This window comes from Rattus norvegicus, chromosome 5 (genome assembly GCF_021556685.1).
Source record: "Rattus norvegicus strain SHRSP/BbbUtx chromosome 5, alternate assembly SHRSP_T2T, whole genome shotgun sequence".
Classification (NCBI taxonomy): Eukaryota; Metazoa; Chordata; class Mammalia; order Rodentia; family Muridae; genus Rattus; species Rattus norvegicus.
Genome location: NC_141538.1, coordinates 153,480,683 through 153,497,355, shown reverse-complemented (window position 1 = coordinate 153,497,355; position 16,673 = coordinate 153,480,683). Strand labels below are relative to the sequence as shown.

At 44.7% G+C, this 16,673-nt stretch overlaps 1 protein-coding gene across 1 annotated transcript in view; it reads left to right on the top strand.

Moving 5' to 3' along the window:
• The window catches only part of Clic4 (CLIC family member 4), a 59,746-nt gene that overhangs the window by 27,702 nt on the left and 15,371 nt on the right, over window positions 1-16,673 (top strand). Inside the window, 1 exon segment of the mRNA NM_031818.2 lies at window positions 4,968-5,077. Coding sequence (NP_114006.2) covers window positions 4,968-5,077 — 110 coding nt within the window.

Here is a 16,673-nt window from a genome sequence, read left to right as displayed (position 1 = left end):
ACGATGAGACCTTGAGAGCACACAGTGGTTTCAGCACGCTTAACAGAACTTGGAGATAGGTGATGGGAGTTAGGGACATTCACTTATCGTGTCACCTTGTGACTGATTTGTAAATAAATCTAAATCGAAGCAAGTCAGCTGAGTGCTGAGAGCTGTTATAGCTCTTCTTTCCCTCCTTCCCTTCCTCCCTCCTTCCCTCCTTCCCTCCTTCCCTTCCTCTATCCTTTTCTCTTTAGTTATGGTTTTGTCATCGAATTTTTGTTCCATAGAACTGGGTCTCAACTTGCGACCCCTTTGGGGTAACGTATCAGATATATTGTATATTGTATATTTACATCTTGATTCATAACAGTAGCAAAATTACAGTTAATGAGAGAGCGATGAAATAATTTTATGGTTCGGGTCATGGTGACATGGGACTGTATTAAAGGTCGCAGCATTAGGAAGGGTTGAAAACCACTGCGCCATAGGTTCAGGAAGTGCTGGCCTCAGATTCGCTGTGTAGTTTGCTAGTGTGAGACTCAGTCTCCTGCATCCTAGGACTACAGGTGTGGACTCCCACGCCCACAGACATTTAATTTAGATCAGTAAAATCTACACTAAAGGTAAATAGAATATTCAAAAAATGGAAGTTATCCTTTTGGTAATACATTGCTCTGTATGTGCTCCAGAAAATTGGTGGAGGTAAAGAACTCGGTGGTAAGTAGGTGATTCTTGTCTTCTGGTGCCAGCTTCTTTTTTTTTTTTTTTTTTTTTTTTTTTTTTTTTTTTTTGTTCTTTTTTTTGGAGCTGGGGACCGAACCCAGGGCCTTGCGCTTCCTAGGTAAGCGCTCTACCGCTGAGCTAAATCCCCAGCCCCAAGGTGCCAGCTTCCTACTCTCTTCCCCTGGTCACTATCACCTCTCACCCCTAGTCCTAGGAAACAGAGATAAAGTTATTAAAGCCCCCTTTTAGTTATTTTCAAATCTGACAAAACACTGATTAAACTAGGTTTTCTGAGTGAGCAGTTCCTTAACCTTGACTTAGTAAAACATTAAAAATGTCCATGGTGTCTGCCACTGACCCTATTCTGCAAGGTGGGAGCTAATCCAGTGGTTTCCCATTAAATGCAGTTGCAGAATAACCTCTGGATACGGTTGTTTTCTCCTGGCCTTTCCTGAACTGGTGATCCTCTTGTCTCAGTCTGCAGAGTGTTAGGAACACAGGCACATCCTATCAAAAACCTGCTGACAGTCCTTTTTTTTGGGGGGGTGGTGTTGGTGTTTGTTTTGTTGTTTTTGAGATGGGATCTTAGTATATATAGTCTTAGAACTTATTGTATAGGCCAGGCTGGCCTTGAACTCATAGAGATCCTCCTGCCTCTGCCTCCTGAGGGCTGGGGTTAAAGGTGTACACCACTATACCTGGCTTTATGCATTCAGGGTTAAGCCTGTGTTTTGGCCTTTGTTCAGGTTGGATGGTTTTTACTCTCCTAGTTTATAGGTTCTTTCCTCTCTGCCTTCCATTTGACTTTGGAGGCTAGCAACTGAATTTTGTTTTGGTGTATGGTATCGAGGCTTACAGCTTTGCTATGGCGTCTGGGTGGCAGAAGAGAGAGGAAGGTATTGAGGTCCCGTAATCTTGTCAGTGGCATGCCCACAGTGACATAAAGTTCCTGCTAGTCCCCGTCTTGTAAATGCCCGTAGTGCCTTCCCTATGGGCCATGGCGCCCAAGCCTTTAGGGTGAGACACTATACCAGAGTCCCCGCAGCGTCCATCTGCTGAGCCCCTTTCAGTTACTGTAACTTTGGACTTGAAAGTAGCTGGTGCTCTTCGTGTCTCCTGTTTACACTTCTTTGCTGAGACTTGCTAGGCTTTCTTTCGTTTCAAGGTACTGACACTTACTTGGCAAAGCGTTTTTATCTCAGCTCCTAGACTTTTTGTCAGGTAATTTTCTTACCTGTCCTCTTGCTGTGGTTGCCTTTTAAAGATTTGGTTTGATAGAGTTGTTGGTGTTGCATGGCATTTCATTATAACAGCCTGGCATTTCATTATAACAGCCCGATGGTCTGATCGACTGACTCTAATGTTTCCATCCCAGCAGGAGGTCCAGGGGGAGGCCACGGGAGCACAGCACTGTAGGCAGAGACAGAGGAAGCCCAGGGGCCCCACTGACAGCCACAGTGACCTGACAGGCAAACGCTACCGGACCTTCCACTCCGCTTACTAGTACATACCCCTTTCCTCCGTATCTCTGTCTAGAAGTTGGGGTTCCTGCCCCCAACTCTGGATTCTCTGAAATTGAAGTCTCGGGATGTGAGACCAGACTGGTTTTGCATGTTTTCCTTGGATTATTTTATTTTACTATTTATTTATTCTCTCTCTCTCTCTCTCTCTCTCGCTCTCGCTCTCGCTCTCGCTCTCGCTCTCGCTCTCGCTCTCTCACTCTCTCTAGCACTTGTCCCAGCACACATGTGGAGGTCAGTGGGCAGGTTTGGGGAGTAGGTTTCCTCTATCATTGTGTGGGTTTGGGGGATCGAACCTAGGTCTTAAGCCCGTGTGAAAGCTCTATACCTGCTGGGCCATCTTGCTGGTGCTTTCCTTTGGTTCTTAAAATAAGAGCATACAATTTTTAAATTAAAAAAAATTTTTTTAGGTGTATGAGTGTGTTTGCGGAGGCTAGAACGGGCAGTTGTGAACCACCGTGTAGGAACTGACCCGGAGTCCTCTGGAAGAGCAGCCAATGCTCTTAACCACTGAGCCGCCTCTTTATCCCCTTCCTTGGATTAGAGAGCTGAAGTAGACTTGCTTTAGAAAGTAAATTTTACACAACTTTCAGAATTAGTGATTCATTCTGACCATAAATTCTGAATGTTTTGTTATTAGTAGAAAATAGGGTTTTTTTTTAAATTAAAGATCATTTATAGCTATCCTATGTTCTCTGATGACAGTGGGGTCTGGGATCTTCTTTCTTCCGGTATCCTTTGTTTTATTTTTTTAAAGCTCTCTGTGACTCCCCTTATTATATTTATTTCAGAAAGCTTTGGTGTTGTGTGGAACCCAGGGGAGCCTTGTGAGCACTGGAACATTAAGCTATCCCCTCAGCCACTAGTGTTGGTTAGGGACTCAGTGATGTTTTACTGAAGTGGCATTTCACTGGTGCACCTCTGAGTGTCGGGTGGGTTACTTTAGGAAAGCAGTACCTCCCTCAACCCCAAATGTGTATCACCAGTTATTTTAGTTTGTTTTAGGAAGTGACAGTGGTATTGTCTGTAGAGGGCGAGAAAAGAAACAAAGTTTGTTTTTGTAGACTCAATTTATTTAAAACACGTTCTGGTTTTAGATGCTTTTCCACCAAATGTTGCATAGAGAGTGGCAGTGCAAATGGCCTTCTGCTCATAGACACTCATATGGCTGTGTTTGCTATGTGTGTAAATGGGGAGGCAGACATCCACATTTCTTGTTGCTTTCATAAATCCAAACCTCACTAGGACAGATGAACCAGGCTGAGAACCAGGCTCTTGGCTGCCCTTGTGAATGGCCAGGCCATGAAGGACTGACTGAAGTAGAGTGAAGATGAGCTGAAGTGTGTTTCTCCTGAGACGGGCTGGGATGGCTCAGGTTGGCATGGCTCAGGCTGGCATGGCTCAGGCTGTCCTCCAACTTGCACTGTAGGAGAAGATGACTTTGAAGATGACTCCTGATCCTCCTGCCTCTGCCTCTTAAGTGCGGGAATTGTAGGTGTGTGGCACCACATCCTTCTCCCCATCTCCATCTCCCTTTGAATCTTGGGGCATGCCTGATAAAATTATAGATTAAAAAAAACTTATTCAAGTGTCTGATTATATTTTCTTGCTCCATGAAATAACATGGGTGTAGACTATTTATAATGTATTTTTTTTTGGTTGTTTGTTTGTTTGGTTTTTTCCAGACAATGTTTCTCTGTGTACCCCTGGCTGTCCTGGAGCTCACTGTAGACCAGGCTAACCTCGAACTCGGGAAGCATAAAAGCATGCGCCACCACTGCCAGGCTCTATCTACCACTTTTAATGATTCTGATGATTGGCAGTTATTTAACTCTTTGAAGACAGATATGAATAAATTTCCTGGTTTTATTTTGCCTTATAAAAAATACTGTTTCCAGGCATTGGTGGCGCACATCTTTAATCTCATCACTTGGGCAAATAAGGCAGTCTGACAGAACCCAGATTGAGGACTAAAGTGGAGGCTTTAGGCTTTTTGCTCTACAGAGTGAGCTCTGGGACAGCCAGGGCTACACAGAGAGAACCCCTGCATTTAAAAAAATGATGAAAAGAAAGGAAAGGATACTGTCAGGCCCATGGCAGACCTTGCCGAAGTCAGGGGTGCGTGTGTCCTTGGGTATGGTACACATCTCAACACATTGGCCTGTACTAGGTAATTTTCTATTGCTGTGATAAAAATCATGACCAGGGCAACTCATAGAAGGAAGGATTAATAAACCCTTAAGGGCTCTAGAGGTATAAGTTGTCACCATCACAGTGGGGCTGTATGACAGTGGACACCAGGCTTGGCTGCTAGAGTAGCCGCTGAGAGCTCACATCTCAGACCATAAATAAACCATGACTTATCGCCCACCCCCAGTGGCATACATCCTCCACCATGGCCATGCCTCCTAGTCATATCCAAACAGTGCCACAGACTGAGGTCCAGGTGTTCAAATGCCAGAAACCATGGGGGACATCCTCGTCTCTTAGCCATCGCACATCTATCTCTTAGCCAAATGTGACTTTGAAGAGAAGTAAAATGAAATTTCCATCACACTGGTTTGGCAATCGTTTTAAGCAGTCACTAGCCAGCTGGTGCTGCTGGCTGCTCACGAGAGAGCAGCATAACAGCGACCTGCGACTCCTTGCTGCCCCTGATGTCCCCACTGGAATCCATAGGTAGCTCTGCTGATTGAGTGCCATCGTGTTGACCTCATCTTTAATGTTTGCTTCTGTCTCCAGGCCGGCAGTGATGGTGAGAGCATAGGAAACTGCCCCTTTTCACAGAGGCTCTTCATGATCCTTTGGCTCAAAGGAGTCGTGTTCAGTGTCACCACCGTTGACCTGAAAAGGTAAGGCCGGGCTGTGTGTGGAATTGGCTCGAGAGTGTGTAGTTTTATCTTCAGCTCGGGGACTTCCTGCCCTCTGCTTTGATGGCACATGAAAGAAACAGACGTTATCCAAGTTCTCTGTTTAAGCTTTAACCTGTGTAAACATCAGGGTCCACTTACAGGGTCACCTCCAAGTCCTAGTTTTTTTTTTTTTTTTTTGGTTCTTTTTTTCGGAGCTGGGGACTGAACCCAGGGCCTTGCGCTTCCTAGGTAAGCGCTCTACCACTGAGCTAAATCCCCAGCCCCAAGTCCTAGTTTTTCTATTGGTGCCTTTGCTACCCTTGGCTCCATGTGGTTGGGTCTCCCTGGGAACCTGTTAACCCTAAATCTCTGAGCAGTCCCTGAGGCCAAAGTTTAGTGCGGAAGCAGCAGAAACCCTTGAGTTCCCCGGCGTAAACACGAGCCACCAAGAGCAGCCTTCTGGCTGACCTATTCCTAGGCTCAGGGATGATTGTGAATAGTAGCCTCTGAGGGGTGCAAGGGGTGGCCATAGCTTAGAGGCAGGCAGAGCACTTGCCGTCCTGGCACGCGCAGAAATGGGGTTCAGTTGCAGTTTGAGGAGGGGAAGGCAAGAATAGGAGTTTCAGAGAGCCGAGTAATGTGCTGTTTCATTTAACCTATTTTTCAGGGAATAGTGTATTTTCTCTGATAATAAAGCACTTCTGTTTAAAATAAGAGCAGTCTTGCTGGTTGAAGATGTGTCTCCAAAGGCCAGAGTAAGGGAGGCTAAGAACAATTCTGACAAGTAGGAAGCCCATCCCCTGAATTCTGTTTTTGCTTTTTGTTTGTTTGTTTTGTTTTTTAAAGCCAATATCTCTGAAGAACACTTATGTTCCTGTAGTCCCCAAAGACAAATCTCAATAGCTCTCTGGCCAGCCTAGCTAAAATGGCGAGCTCTGGGTTCAGAGAGAGAGCCTGTTTCTGGGGTTGGAGAGTTGGACTTCCAGAGGACCCAGGTTTAATTCCTAGCTTCTTCATGGCAGCTCACAGTCATCTGTAACGGGAGTTCCAGGATCAGATGTCCTCTTCTGGCCTCTGGGGGGCACCAGACATACAAATGGTACACAAATACGAATGTAGACAACACACACACACACTCTCTCTCCCTCTCTCTCTCTCTCCCCCTCCCTCCCTCCCTCCCTCTCCCTCCTTCTCACACTAAAATTAAAATTTAAAAAATGTGTGCTAGAGAGATGGCCCAGTGGTTAAGAGTACTCACTGCTCTTCCAGAGGTCCTGAGTTCAAATCCCAGCAACCACATGGTGGCTCACAACCATCTGTAATGGGATCAGATGCCCTCTCCTGGTGTGTCTGAGGACAGCGACAGTGTACTCACATACATGAAATAAATAAACAAACTTTTTTTAAGAAGTGAAGTTGTTAGCTGAACGTGCTGTGCATCTTTGGGAGGCAGAGGCAGGGCATTGTTGTGCACTCAAGGCTGGCCTGAGCTATGACGTGAGACTCTGTTTCGGGGGTGGGGGGTATGTAACCATGCAGTGTGCAGTCTTTGGGGAACCCCTCTGAAGATAGAATGTGGATGTAGAAAAAGCGCCCTTGATTTCAGTAAGAGTTAAAGTGACTACCGGCTCCTGGGAAGTCATTGGTCTATTCATGTTGGACGGAGCTATTTTAAGAATGAAGTAAGTCACACAGTAATCCTCCTATTACTTTTATTTTCCTACATATATTCAAAAAGGAAGTTTCTCAGTATAACTCCTAAAAATAGACCATTCAGCGGACACACACCCTTACTATTCCTGAACTACGTGGCGTGTTCTATTCAGTTTTGGCGTGGAACAACCAACCCGACGGCCGTGCCCTGCAGAGCTTTCTTTGATGGTTGACAGTTGGGGGTTGGCATATTTGGGAGTACTCCATATAGAAAAAGTGACAGTTGGGAAATAGGTATTTGGGGTCTTATAGCCAGGAAGCACCAGGATGAACATTTTCTAGGGCTATGCATCACATCGATAGCAGAGAACACCTAGAGTTAAGGCCTGGGGTCATTTTGGTTTTCTCTGGAGACCTTAGGGCTCCAGTACAACTAAAACATTTTGTGTCCTAGAGATAAGGTTTGCAGTATGTCCAGGTGGCAATCCTGTCCTGCTCTCCGATCAGGTACAACTATTACAGTGTGTGATACCACACTCAGCTTAAACCTTCAGGGGGTAAAACCAAGGTGCTCAAGGCACCAATGACCCCCCTCCAGCCAGGTCACCAGTATTGCCATGGAGAGCATTGCTTTTAGGCGAGGTCTATGGTCTTCTCTCTTCAGTCCTTTCCTTGAACATTTTTAAAAGAAAGTAACCCAAGAGAGTGAGCGTTGGCTCAGAAAACAACATATAATAAAGTTGTCACTAAAGAGTGAAATACGCCATGGTATGAAGTACCTTCCATAATATATACTTAGTTTTAAAGCTTTGTGACTCTTTTTAGAAATCTATGGGGGAGAAAATACCCACTGAGCTTATTTTTCTGCATATCTTGGAAATTGCCCACTTTTGCAGTGAAAGTTCTGATCCCGGAGCATGCCAGTGCAGAGTGACAGCCCCCCAGAACTGCTGAGAAGCCCACGCTGCCCCCTGAAGCACAGTGATTGTTAGCTTTCATCCCAAGAGCAGGCGGGTTGGCTCTGGCACTCATGCCTTCTGAGTCTCTGTTGGTGTTAATGACTGGGCTGGCCTATGTGCACCCTCTGAGCCTTCCAGCACTCCATCGCCGGCTCCCAGGCAGCCTTAGTGCTGTAGTGGGCGTAGTTACCAGGCCTGTTTCTTGGTCATGATGAAGTTGTATTAAAGGCATTCTAGATAGTGGCATCCAGGCTGCAAAAGGAATCTCAGTGTCGCAATTGCTATCTGAACAAAAGCTGTAGATGAATGTGTATTAGAACTGGGAGACATTGTCGCATGTCATTGTGTGTGGGAAGAAGCAGAGTGGCTTGGGAGAAAGGAGTAAGGCCTGGCTCTGCTCAGAGAGTCTGGCCATAGGCTCCTCCCGAGACCTGGTGCAAGCAGGCTCATCTTGCTGAGGCCAGTTATTCATTCAAGATAGCAGGCCAATCTTCAGTACCAATTATGTAGTTGTGCTTTTGTTCCAGTGTTCAGCCTACTTTCACCTATTGTCAGACCACCTTCAGCCTCTTTTTTTTTGGTTCTTTTTTTTTTTTTTTTTTTTCGGAGCTGGGGACCGAACCCAGGGCCTTGCGCTTCCTAGGCAAGCGCTCTACCACTGAGCTAAATCCCCAACCCCATCACCTTCAGCCTCTTAATGAATAGAGCTTATTGGTTTACAGAGCTGTGTGGGTGACAAGGTTCATGACAGTAACCAGGGTCTTAATTTTAAGACTTGAGCTATGCTCGTTCTGCCCAGGAGTTCCTAAGCCAGAGGCCAGCATCGCTATTACATCTTAGTCAAACCTTCCAGGACTGCCACTTGGAATTGATCGTGAGAAGGGGAGAGCAGAAGTGTAAGAAGGTGAATTTAGCAGGGGGCTTGTGGTCTTAGAGTTTGGGAGGCGGAGGCAGTTGAGTTCCAGGCCAGCCAGGGCTACATAGTGAGTCATTGTCTCAAACGACAAAACAAAAGCAAAGTATAAGATGAGAGATCTGGGACTGAAGAGATAGCGCAGTGGTTAAGAGCAAAGGCTGCTCTTCCACAGGACCCGGGAGATGGCTCAGTGTAGAAAGGAGTTGCTGGTCCAGTACGAGGACCAAAGTCCAGTTCTCCAGAGCTCAAGTAGAACTACCCTGTGCTCCCGGCAGACAAAACACCAATGCACATAAAATAAAAATAAATAAATTATTTAAAGTAAAAGATGAGGGAGCTGGAGAGATGGTGGTTAAGAGCAACTGCTGCGGGGTTGGGGATTCAGCTCAGTGGGTAGAGCGCTTGCCTAGGAAGCGCAAGGCCCTGGGTTCGGTTCCCAGCTCCAGAAAAAAGAAAAAAGGAAAAAAAAAAAAAAAAAAAAAAAAAGAGCAACTGCTGCTCTTCCAGACGTCCTGAGTTCAATTCCTAGCACCCACATGGTGGCTCACAACCATCTGTAATGAGATGTGGCCCCCTCTGGTGTGCAGGCAGACATGCAGGGAAACCACTGTATATATAATAAATAAATAAATCTTTAAAAGTACAGAGAAATGATAACTTTAAGAAGTTAATTGTCTGTCTTGTCAGTCTGTCTGTCTGGTGTATGCATGTATGTGCAGCCAGAGGGGAATGTTGGGTGTCTTGCTCTATCACTCTTCTTTCTTAATCCCTTGAGAACAGGTTCTCTTATTTTATGTGTGTGGGTGTTTGGCCTGCATATATGTCTGTGCACCACTTGCATGTCTGGTGCCCACAGAGGCGAAGAGGGGCCATCGGATATTGTAGATCTGGAGTTACAAAATGGCTTGTGGGCTACTATGTGGGTGCTGGGAATTGAACCTGGGCCCTTAGGAAGGGTAATTCTCTTAATCTCTGAACCATTACTCCATCTCTGAAAACAGGATCTCACTGTTTTGGCCAGGCTGGCTCTTGAGATCTTCCTGTTTCTCCTCAGTGCTGGAGTTACCGTCACATGTGGTCACCCCGGGGTTTTACTTGAGTCCTGAGGATCTGGACTTTGGTCCTCAGGGTTGCCCAGCAAGCACACTGAGTCTTCTCCCAGCCCTGACAGTAGTGTGTTTTAATCATAAAGGACAGTCATGTCTGCCATACCAGTGAATCAGGTATTTCCTGTGTGCTTTCCTTGAGAGAATAAATGGGGGTCATTTTTGGAAAGCCCGGGAAATGTACAGTTCTGTTCTTTGTTAACCATGAAAAATCTTGCTTGCACTGTCATAATGATTTCCTTCTCCAAATGTAGGCACATTATTTGTAATATAGTGGCACGAGTCAGACTCACAGTCTAGTTACTATAGTAACAAAACTGTTATGGAAGATTATTGTGATAGTTTAGACTTCAATGTAGTTTCATAATAGTTCAAAACGTAGCAACTGAGCCATGCATGAAACCGATAGTACCAAGCCTTCTAAAAGGAGTTATAAACTTGGAGCAAAATGTAATTTTCAAATAGACCTACAAGGTGTTTTCAGTTTTCTTATGTCTCAAGTTGGTCATGGTAGTGCACGCCTGCAATCCCAGGGTTATAAGAAACAAGACTCTTGAGTGCCAGGCCAGCCTGAGGCATACACGAGACCCTGTCTCAGAGCATCAGCTGCAACATCAGCAACCCATGTAAAGCTGTATGCCTTTCTTGTCCTACTTTCTGGACTCTTCGGTAAGTTGAGAAATGAGTGGCTTATTCCCGGTATGTCTTCAGTAGCAGATGCATGAATGACGCATGCAGAGAGTAAATGTAACGGAACAGGGCGGGCTTCTGGAGAGATTGCTTGGTTTCCTGTGACTAGTCAGTCATTCACGAAAGGCAGCTTCAGCTTCCTTCATGAGGCTGACGTAAGCTGCTGAGCCTCTGAACCTCTGACCAGCTCTGCAGTTCATCTCAAGACAGCTTTACAAATAGATTCTGAGCTAGATAGTGTGTGTCTGTCCCTCCGTCTGTCTTTCCGTTTTCTTTCCTCTGCCGCTCTTTTTTTTTTTTTTTTTTGGTTTTGTTTTTAGATTTATTTATTTTATGTACATAAGTAGCTGTCTTCAGACACACCAGAAGAGGGCATCAGATCCCATTACAGATGGTTGTGAGCCACCATGTGGTTGCTGGGAATTGAACTCAGGACCTCTGGAAGGGCAGCCAGTGCTCTTAACCACTGAGCCATCTCTCCAGCCCAAAATGTATCTGTTTTTAAAGACATTTTGCTTTTTAAGTTATGTATATAGGTGGAGTCCAGCAGAGAGCATTAGATCTCCTGAACTGCCTGCTGTAGGTGCTGGGAACTGAACTCAGAGCCTCTGCACGAGTAGCAGGCACTCTTAACCCTGAGCCATCTCTCCAGCCCTATAATGCATATTTTTCTAAACCTCTTACCAATACAAATTCTGCTTATACATTGTGTTATTAAAACGAGTTCTGAAGTCTTGAGTGACATTTAATTTTTAAAAACATTGCTTCCCAGAGATAGATGGGTTTTTGTGAATTAGAGACCAGCCTGGTCTATAGAACTAGTTCTAAAACAGCCAAGGCTATATAGAGAAGCAATAACAAAACAAACAAACAAAACTATTGCTTCACAAATTGATCTTGAAGTAGACAAAGATGAGCTGATTGTTACATGTAGCAAAAATCAGTGAAATTCTGTAACCACTTTAACTGGGCAGGAGGAGGAGTCAAGCCATTAGTGAAGTCAGAAGACTGCAGCATGGTAATTAGTAAAGAGCCACTGACCAAAGTAAAACAGCCTGAGGCAACTAGAGATCCCTGCTGGCCACCTTCCTGAGGCTGCTGCTTTTGGGTTCTGTTTGTATTTTTGTTTTTTTGATTGTTTATATGTCAAGTATTGTTTTGGTGTGTGTGTGTGTGTGTGTGTGTGTATAGAATAGTAAATATAATGCCATGCTTTGAAAATTGGTCCCTTTGAAACAGAACTCCAGAGACACAGTCCTTTCCTCTCCATTTCAGTCAGAGACAGGTGACCCACAAGAGCCAGCGGATGCCAAGCACCTGGAACTCAGCCACCAGCCTCACACCTTCCAGTTGCTGCTAGTGGGATGAATTAAATTTTAATTGAAATGAAGCCACTTACACTTCTTACAATATTAGCTCCAATTGGGTTTCCTCTTTTCTTGTTTTCTGTCTTGTTCTTTTTCTTGTTTTTGTCTGTCTGTCTGTCTGTCTGTCTGTCTGTCTGTGTCTTTCTCTCTCTCTCTCTTTTCCTCTTGTTGTTGTTTTGCTTTTCATCTAGAAATAAGATGGGGAAGAACAGAATAAAGTATTTCGGTTAGGAGACTGCTAGAGTAAACCAGGGCTACAGCCGGACGTAAGGCCTTGGCTCTGGAGCGAGTGTCTGCAGTATTTCAAGGCAGGAGCTCCGCTTTTGTCACTTAGGGAGCCGTGAACAAGCTTAAGTGAACTGTGGAATTGTGTTGAAGGCCTTTTAGGAAGTAAACTTGATGTCCTAGAGTGTTAAGCCATTACTCAGTTTCCATCACCCCAAGCTGCAGTCACTTTCTGGAAAGTATCTGTAAAAGGAGCCTTTGTGGGTCACATGGAACACTGAGGTCCTTAATGTGCCAGGGGACAACTAGAAGTCACAGATGGCTCTGTGTGACTGCAACATACAGCTCGTGGAAAAGCCACCTCCCTGCCTGGGACTCCTGTTTGGTTGCTGCTGCTTAACCATGCAGAGGTGATAACGTTGTCCCCAAATCTCCCCTCAGGAATGAAGGACCTTCATCACAACAGCTAATCCTTGAAAGCAGCTTCGTGACCTTTGTGGTTCTCAGAATCTGTACAGCTTTCAAGCAGAAAGAAGATAGACTAATTACTAGTCATTAATATTAATGGAATTGCTAATCATAAGTATGCCTGGCTTCATGTTTCATTGTTGAATAAATCCTAAATTAGTCAGATTTTATGATTATAAAACATTTGATCTTGTGTATATAGTCAGTTCTGAACCCTTAACTAATTTTTTTTTTTTTTGGATCTTTTTTTCGGAGCTGGGAACCGAACCCAGGGCCTTGCGCTTCCTAGGCAAGCGCTCTACCACTGAGCTAAATCCCCAACCCCAAACCCTTAACTATTAAAGGTAAAACTGATGCAAGCTGCCTTCTTACACAATGTTTTGTGAACACAATGTGGAAGCCCTGATGACTTCGTTTGTATTAGCTTGGCCTTTTGATTTCTGTATGAGTGGTGGTAAAGTCCAGTCCCAAAGAAACTGCTGTTTACTCGGCTGGCGGGGCAGCAACTGGGAAGCTCTGCGGCTGGGAGCTTTGACAAGTCCTCTACTCAGGCTTCGCCCTCTTCCTTCCTCAGAAGTCGGTCATCCGGAAACATGTTTTTCTGGGGAGCTTAAAAGCTTCCCTGAGGGTTGGAGAGATGGCCTCAGTGGTTAAGAGCACTGACTGCTCTTCCAGAGGTCCCGAGTTCAATTCCCAGCAACCACACGGTGGCTCACAATCATCTGTAATGGGATCTGATGCCCTCTTCTGGTGTGTCTGAGACAGTGACAGTGTACTCACATACATGAAATAAATAAATAAATCTTAAAAAAGAAAAAAGCTGTGGAAGTAAAAGCTATTTACTTTGGTTCCTTCCAAGGTCTGTTTTTAAAGCACTGAGCCTTTTCTTTCTTTTATCCAATGTAAACTCTTCATAAAATAATATTTATAGAAAGATAGGCTTTATGTTTTTACCTTCCACTTAGGCATATAATTTTTTTTTTTTTTTTTGGTTCTTTTTTTCGGAGCTGGGGACCGAACCCAGGGCCTTGAGCTTCCTAGGCAAGCGCTCTACCACTGAGCTAAGTTCCCAATCCCTTAGGCATATAATTTATTGTGTTATAAATGTATTTATAAAGTTATGCTTTATGATTTTGGAGTGATAAAATTGGTTTTTAGGTGGTCAAAATTTGCACGCAGTCAGATTACTTTCTTACTCATTGGAATTACTCCATGTGCACTGTTTGCACACGTGTGTTTGTGAGTGTGTGTTCACTGTGTGTGCGGATCCTGAATTAAGGCTTTGTGCATTCAGGGAGCTGTTCTGACACTGAGCTTCAGCCGTGGGCCCTCGTTTTGTGCAGGTTGAGTCTTTTTTTTTTTTTTTTTTTTCCTTTTTTTCGGAGCTGGGGACTGAACCCAGGGCTCTGCGCTCGCTAGGCAAGCGCTCTACCACTGAGCTAAATCCCCAACCCAGTGCAGGTTGAGTCTTGATAAAATCCTATTTTATTATTTTCTGCCTCTCATTGTTTGATCTTTTTAACTTGAGACTGAAGATTTGAAGATGTGTAAACCTTGAACTGAGTTTCTGAACCCTGTACAATGAGTTGAGAAGGAAGTAGATTATGAATGGAAGCAGTGTGAGTCTGAGGCTGAGTGGGTGACATACAGACAAAGGCCACCAAGGTCATAGTGATGGAAGATCAGCAGGCTTCTGGGTGACGACCTAAGAGGATACTCCCCCTTCCCACAGGAGGTGAAGTAATAGAAGTCTTCTAATTCAAGTTACTTTGAAAAGCAGCTGTAAAAGTCTTCCATTGTCCCAAGTTAAGGTGGGTCTGGGTCCTCCATTCTGTGCCGAGATCTTCTCACACTAAACACTCGGAGAGACAGATGGAAACCAAACCAGACTTTGAAGCAGTCCTCTTCTGCAGTTGAGAGTCCTGTCAGAATTTTCTTGGGTGTGGAACAGCTAGACACCAGTGCCGGGCAGAGGGAAGGTGGGCTCTGAGTGGGAAAATTTGAACTAATTAGTAATTAAGTCTTCTATTTGTTCCTTTGCTTTGAAACCGGGTCTCTTTATATAGATTAGGCCGGTCTTGAACTCAGCCTGTCTGTGCCTCCCAGTGCTGGGATTAAAGATGTCAGCACAAAGCTAATTTTTAGATCTTTGACTAGAATGTAGCCAAAGAAAGAGGTACTTTTTTTTTCCTAACCTAAATTAAAAGATGGAGCCAGAGAGAGGGGATGGATGGATGGATGGATGGATTGATGGATGGATGGATGGATGGATGATGGATGGATGGATGATGGATGGATTGATGGATGGATGGATGATGGATGGATGGGTGGATGGATGGACGGACGGATGGATGGATGGAGGGAGGGATGGATGGGGGTGGATGGATGGATGATGGATGGATGATGGATGGAGGGATGGATGGGTGCATGGATGGATGATGGATGGATGATGGATGGGTGGATGGACGGACGGATGGATGGAGGGATAGATGGATGGAGGGATGGAGGATGGATGGGTGGGTGGGTGGGTGGATGGATGGACGGATGGATGGAGGGATGGACGGAGGGATGGATGGGACCTGGGAAATGACTATCGCAGGGCTAACTGCAGGGTCTGTTCTGTCGGAAATCCCTTTTAATGTCAAAGTAATTTTCTCCTTTGTGATATACTTAAAGGTATTTTAAATTCAAATTCTTTGCATTTGTGGTCAGGAAGGAAGGAAGAGGGCAGGCAGGCCAGCTAATTTAAAAATAGGATAAAGAGCTGTGTGGACTGGGGCGGGTGTGGGTAGGAGCTCTTTGAAGGTATTTCGTTAGTGTTTGCTTTTTAATTATGAAAAATTTCAGACATATCAGAATAGAATTAGCCAGCTACAGTAGGTAGCCCATGCGTGTAACCGCAGTACTAGGAGACTGAGGCAGGAGCGTTAGAAAGCCCAGTGCCAGCTTGGATCTGGGTTCAAGTAAATTTGAACACAGTGAATTTGGGGCCGGCTTGGGCTATACGAGACCTTGTCTTTTTTTTTTTTTTTTTTTTTAATAAAGGTAGAGAAAACACTTGCCCACACCTCCTGTTCAATCATAGAACTGATCATTTTCGTGCTGTCCCATTCTTTGCTTCTTTTCTGAAATACTTTAAAGTCACTAAGGATTCTGCTTTAGCCTCCTGAGTGGCGGGGTCATGGGTGCCAGTTCCCACATGTGGCTGTGAGGGCAGTTTGTTTATTTCTATTACTTTTTAATGATTTATTTTTGTTTTATGTGCATTGGTGTTTTGCCTGCATAAATGTCTGCTTGGTGGTATTGGATGAGCTGCCATGTTGGGGCTGGGATTTGAACTCAGGACCTCTGGAAGAGCTGTCAGTGCACTTAATCTCTGAGCCATCTCTCCAGCCCCTATTTTTATTATTTTAACTTAAGAGTGTGTGTGTGTGTGTGTGTGTGTGTGTGTGTGTATGTGTCTGTGTGTTTGTCTCTGTGTGTGTGTGTCTGTGTGTGTCTGTGTGTGTGTCTGTGTGTGTGTGTGTGTGTGTGTGTGTGTGTGTATGCATGCACATGAGTGCAGGTAGCCTAGGAAGAGGCACCAGATCCTTCGAGCTGGAGTTACAGGTGGTTGTGAGCCACCCCATTCGGGTGTTAGGAACTGAACTCAGGTCCTCTGGAAGAACAAGCAGTATGTGCTCTTACCCTCTGAGCCATCTCTCTAGCCTACATGAATTAAAAAAACATGGACTGCAAAGCAAAAGGGTGGTAGACTATTCTGTTTATTGGCTTTTTTCGTTTTTTAAATGACAGTCTCTATATAGCCCTGGTCAAGATCCATCTGAGTCAGGAACAGTGTTCTTGCTGTTGGTGGTTATAACCATCAAGCTTAGCTGTCTTTCTTGGATTTTTATGCTATTTTCAACTTTTCCTAGTAGGAAAATGTCCTCCTTGTTGCATTTTGAAATGTCTTTTAAAAAAAAAAGAAGAAATTATTATTTTTATGTAGATGACTAAACTGTCGCTGTCCTCAGACACCAGAAGAGGGCATCGGATCCCATCACAGATGGTTGTGAGCCACCATGTGGTTGCTGGGATTGAACTCAGGACCTCTAGGAAGAGCAGTCAGTGCTCCTAACCACTGAGCCGTCTCTCCAGCTCCTTGGATTTCTTTAGCATTTGTGTATTTGACATTTTCTGCGTGCTCCCTTGCTCTGTCTCTTTATCTCT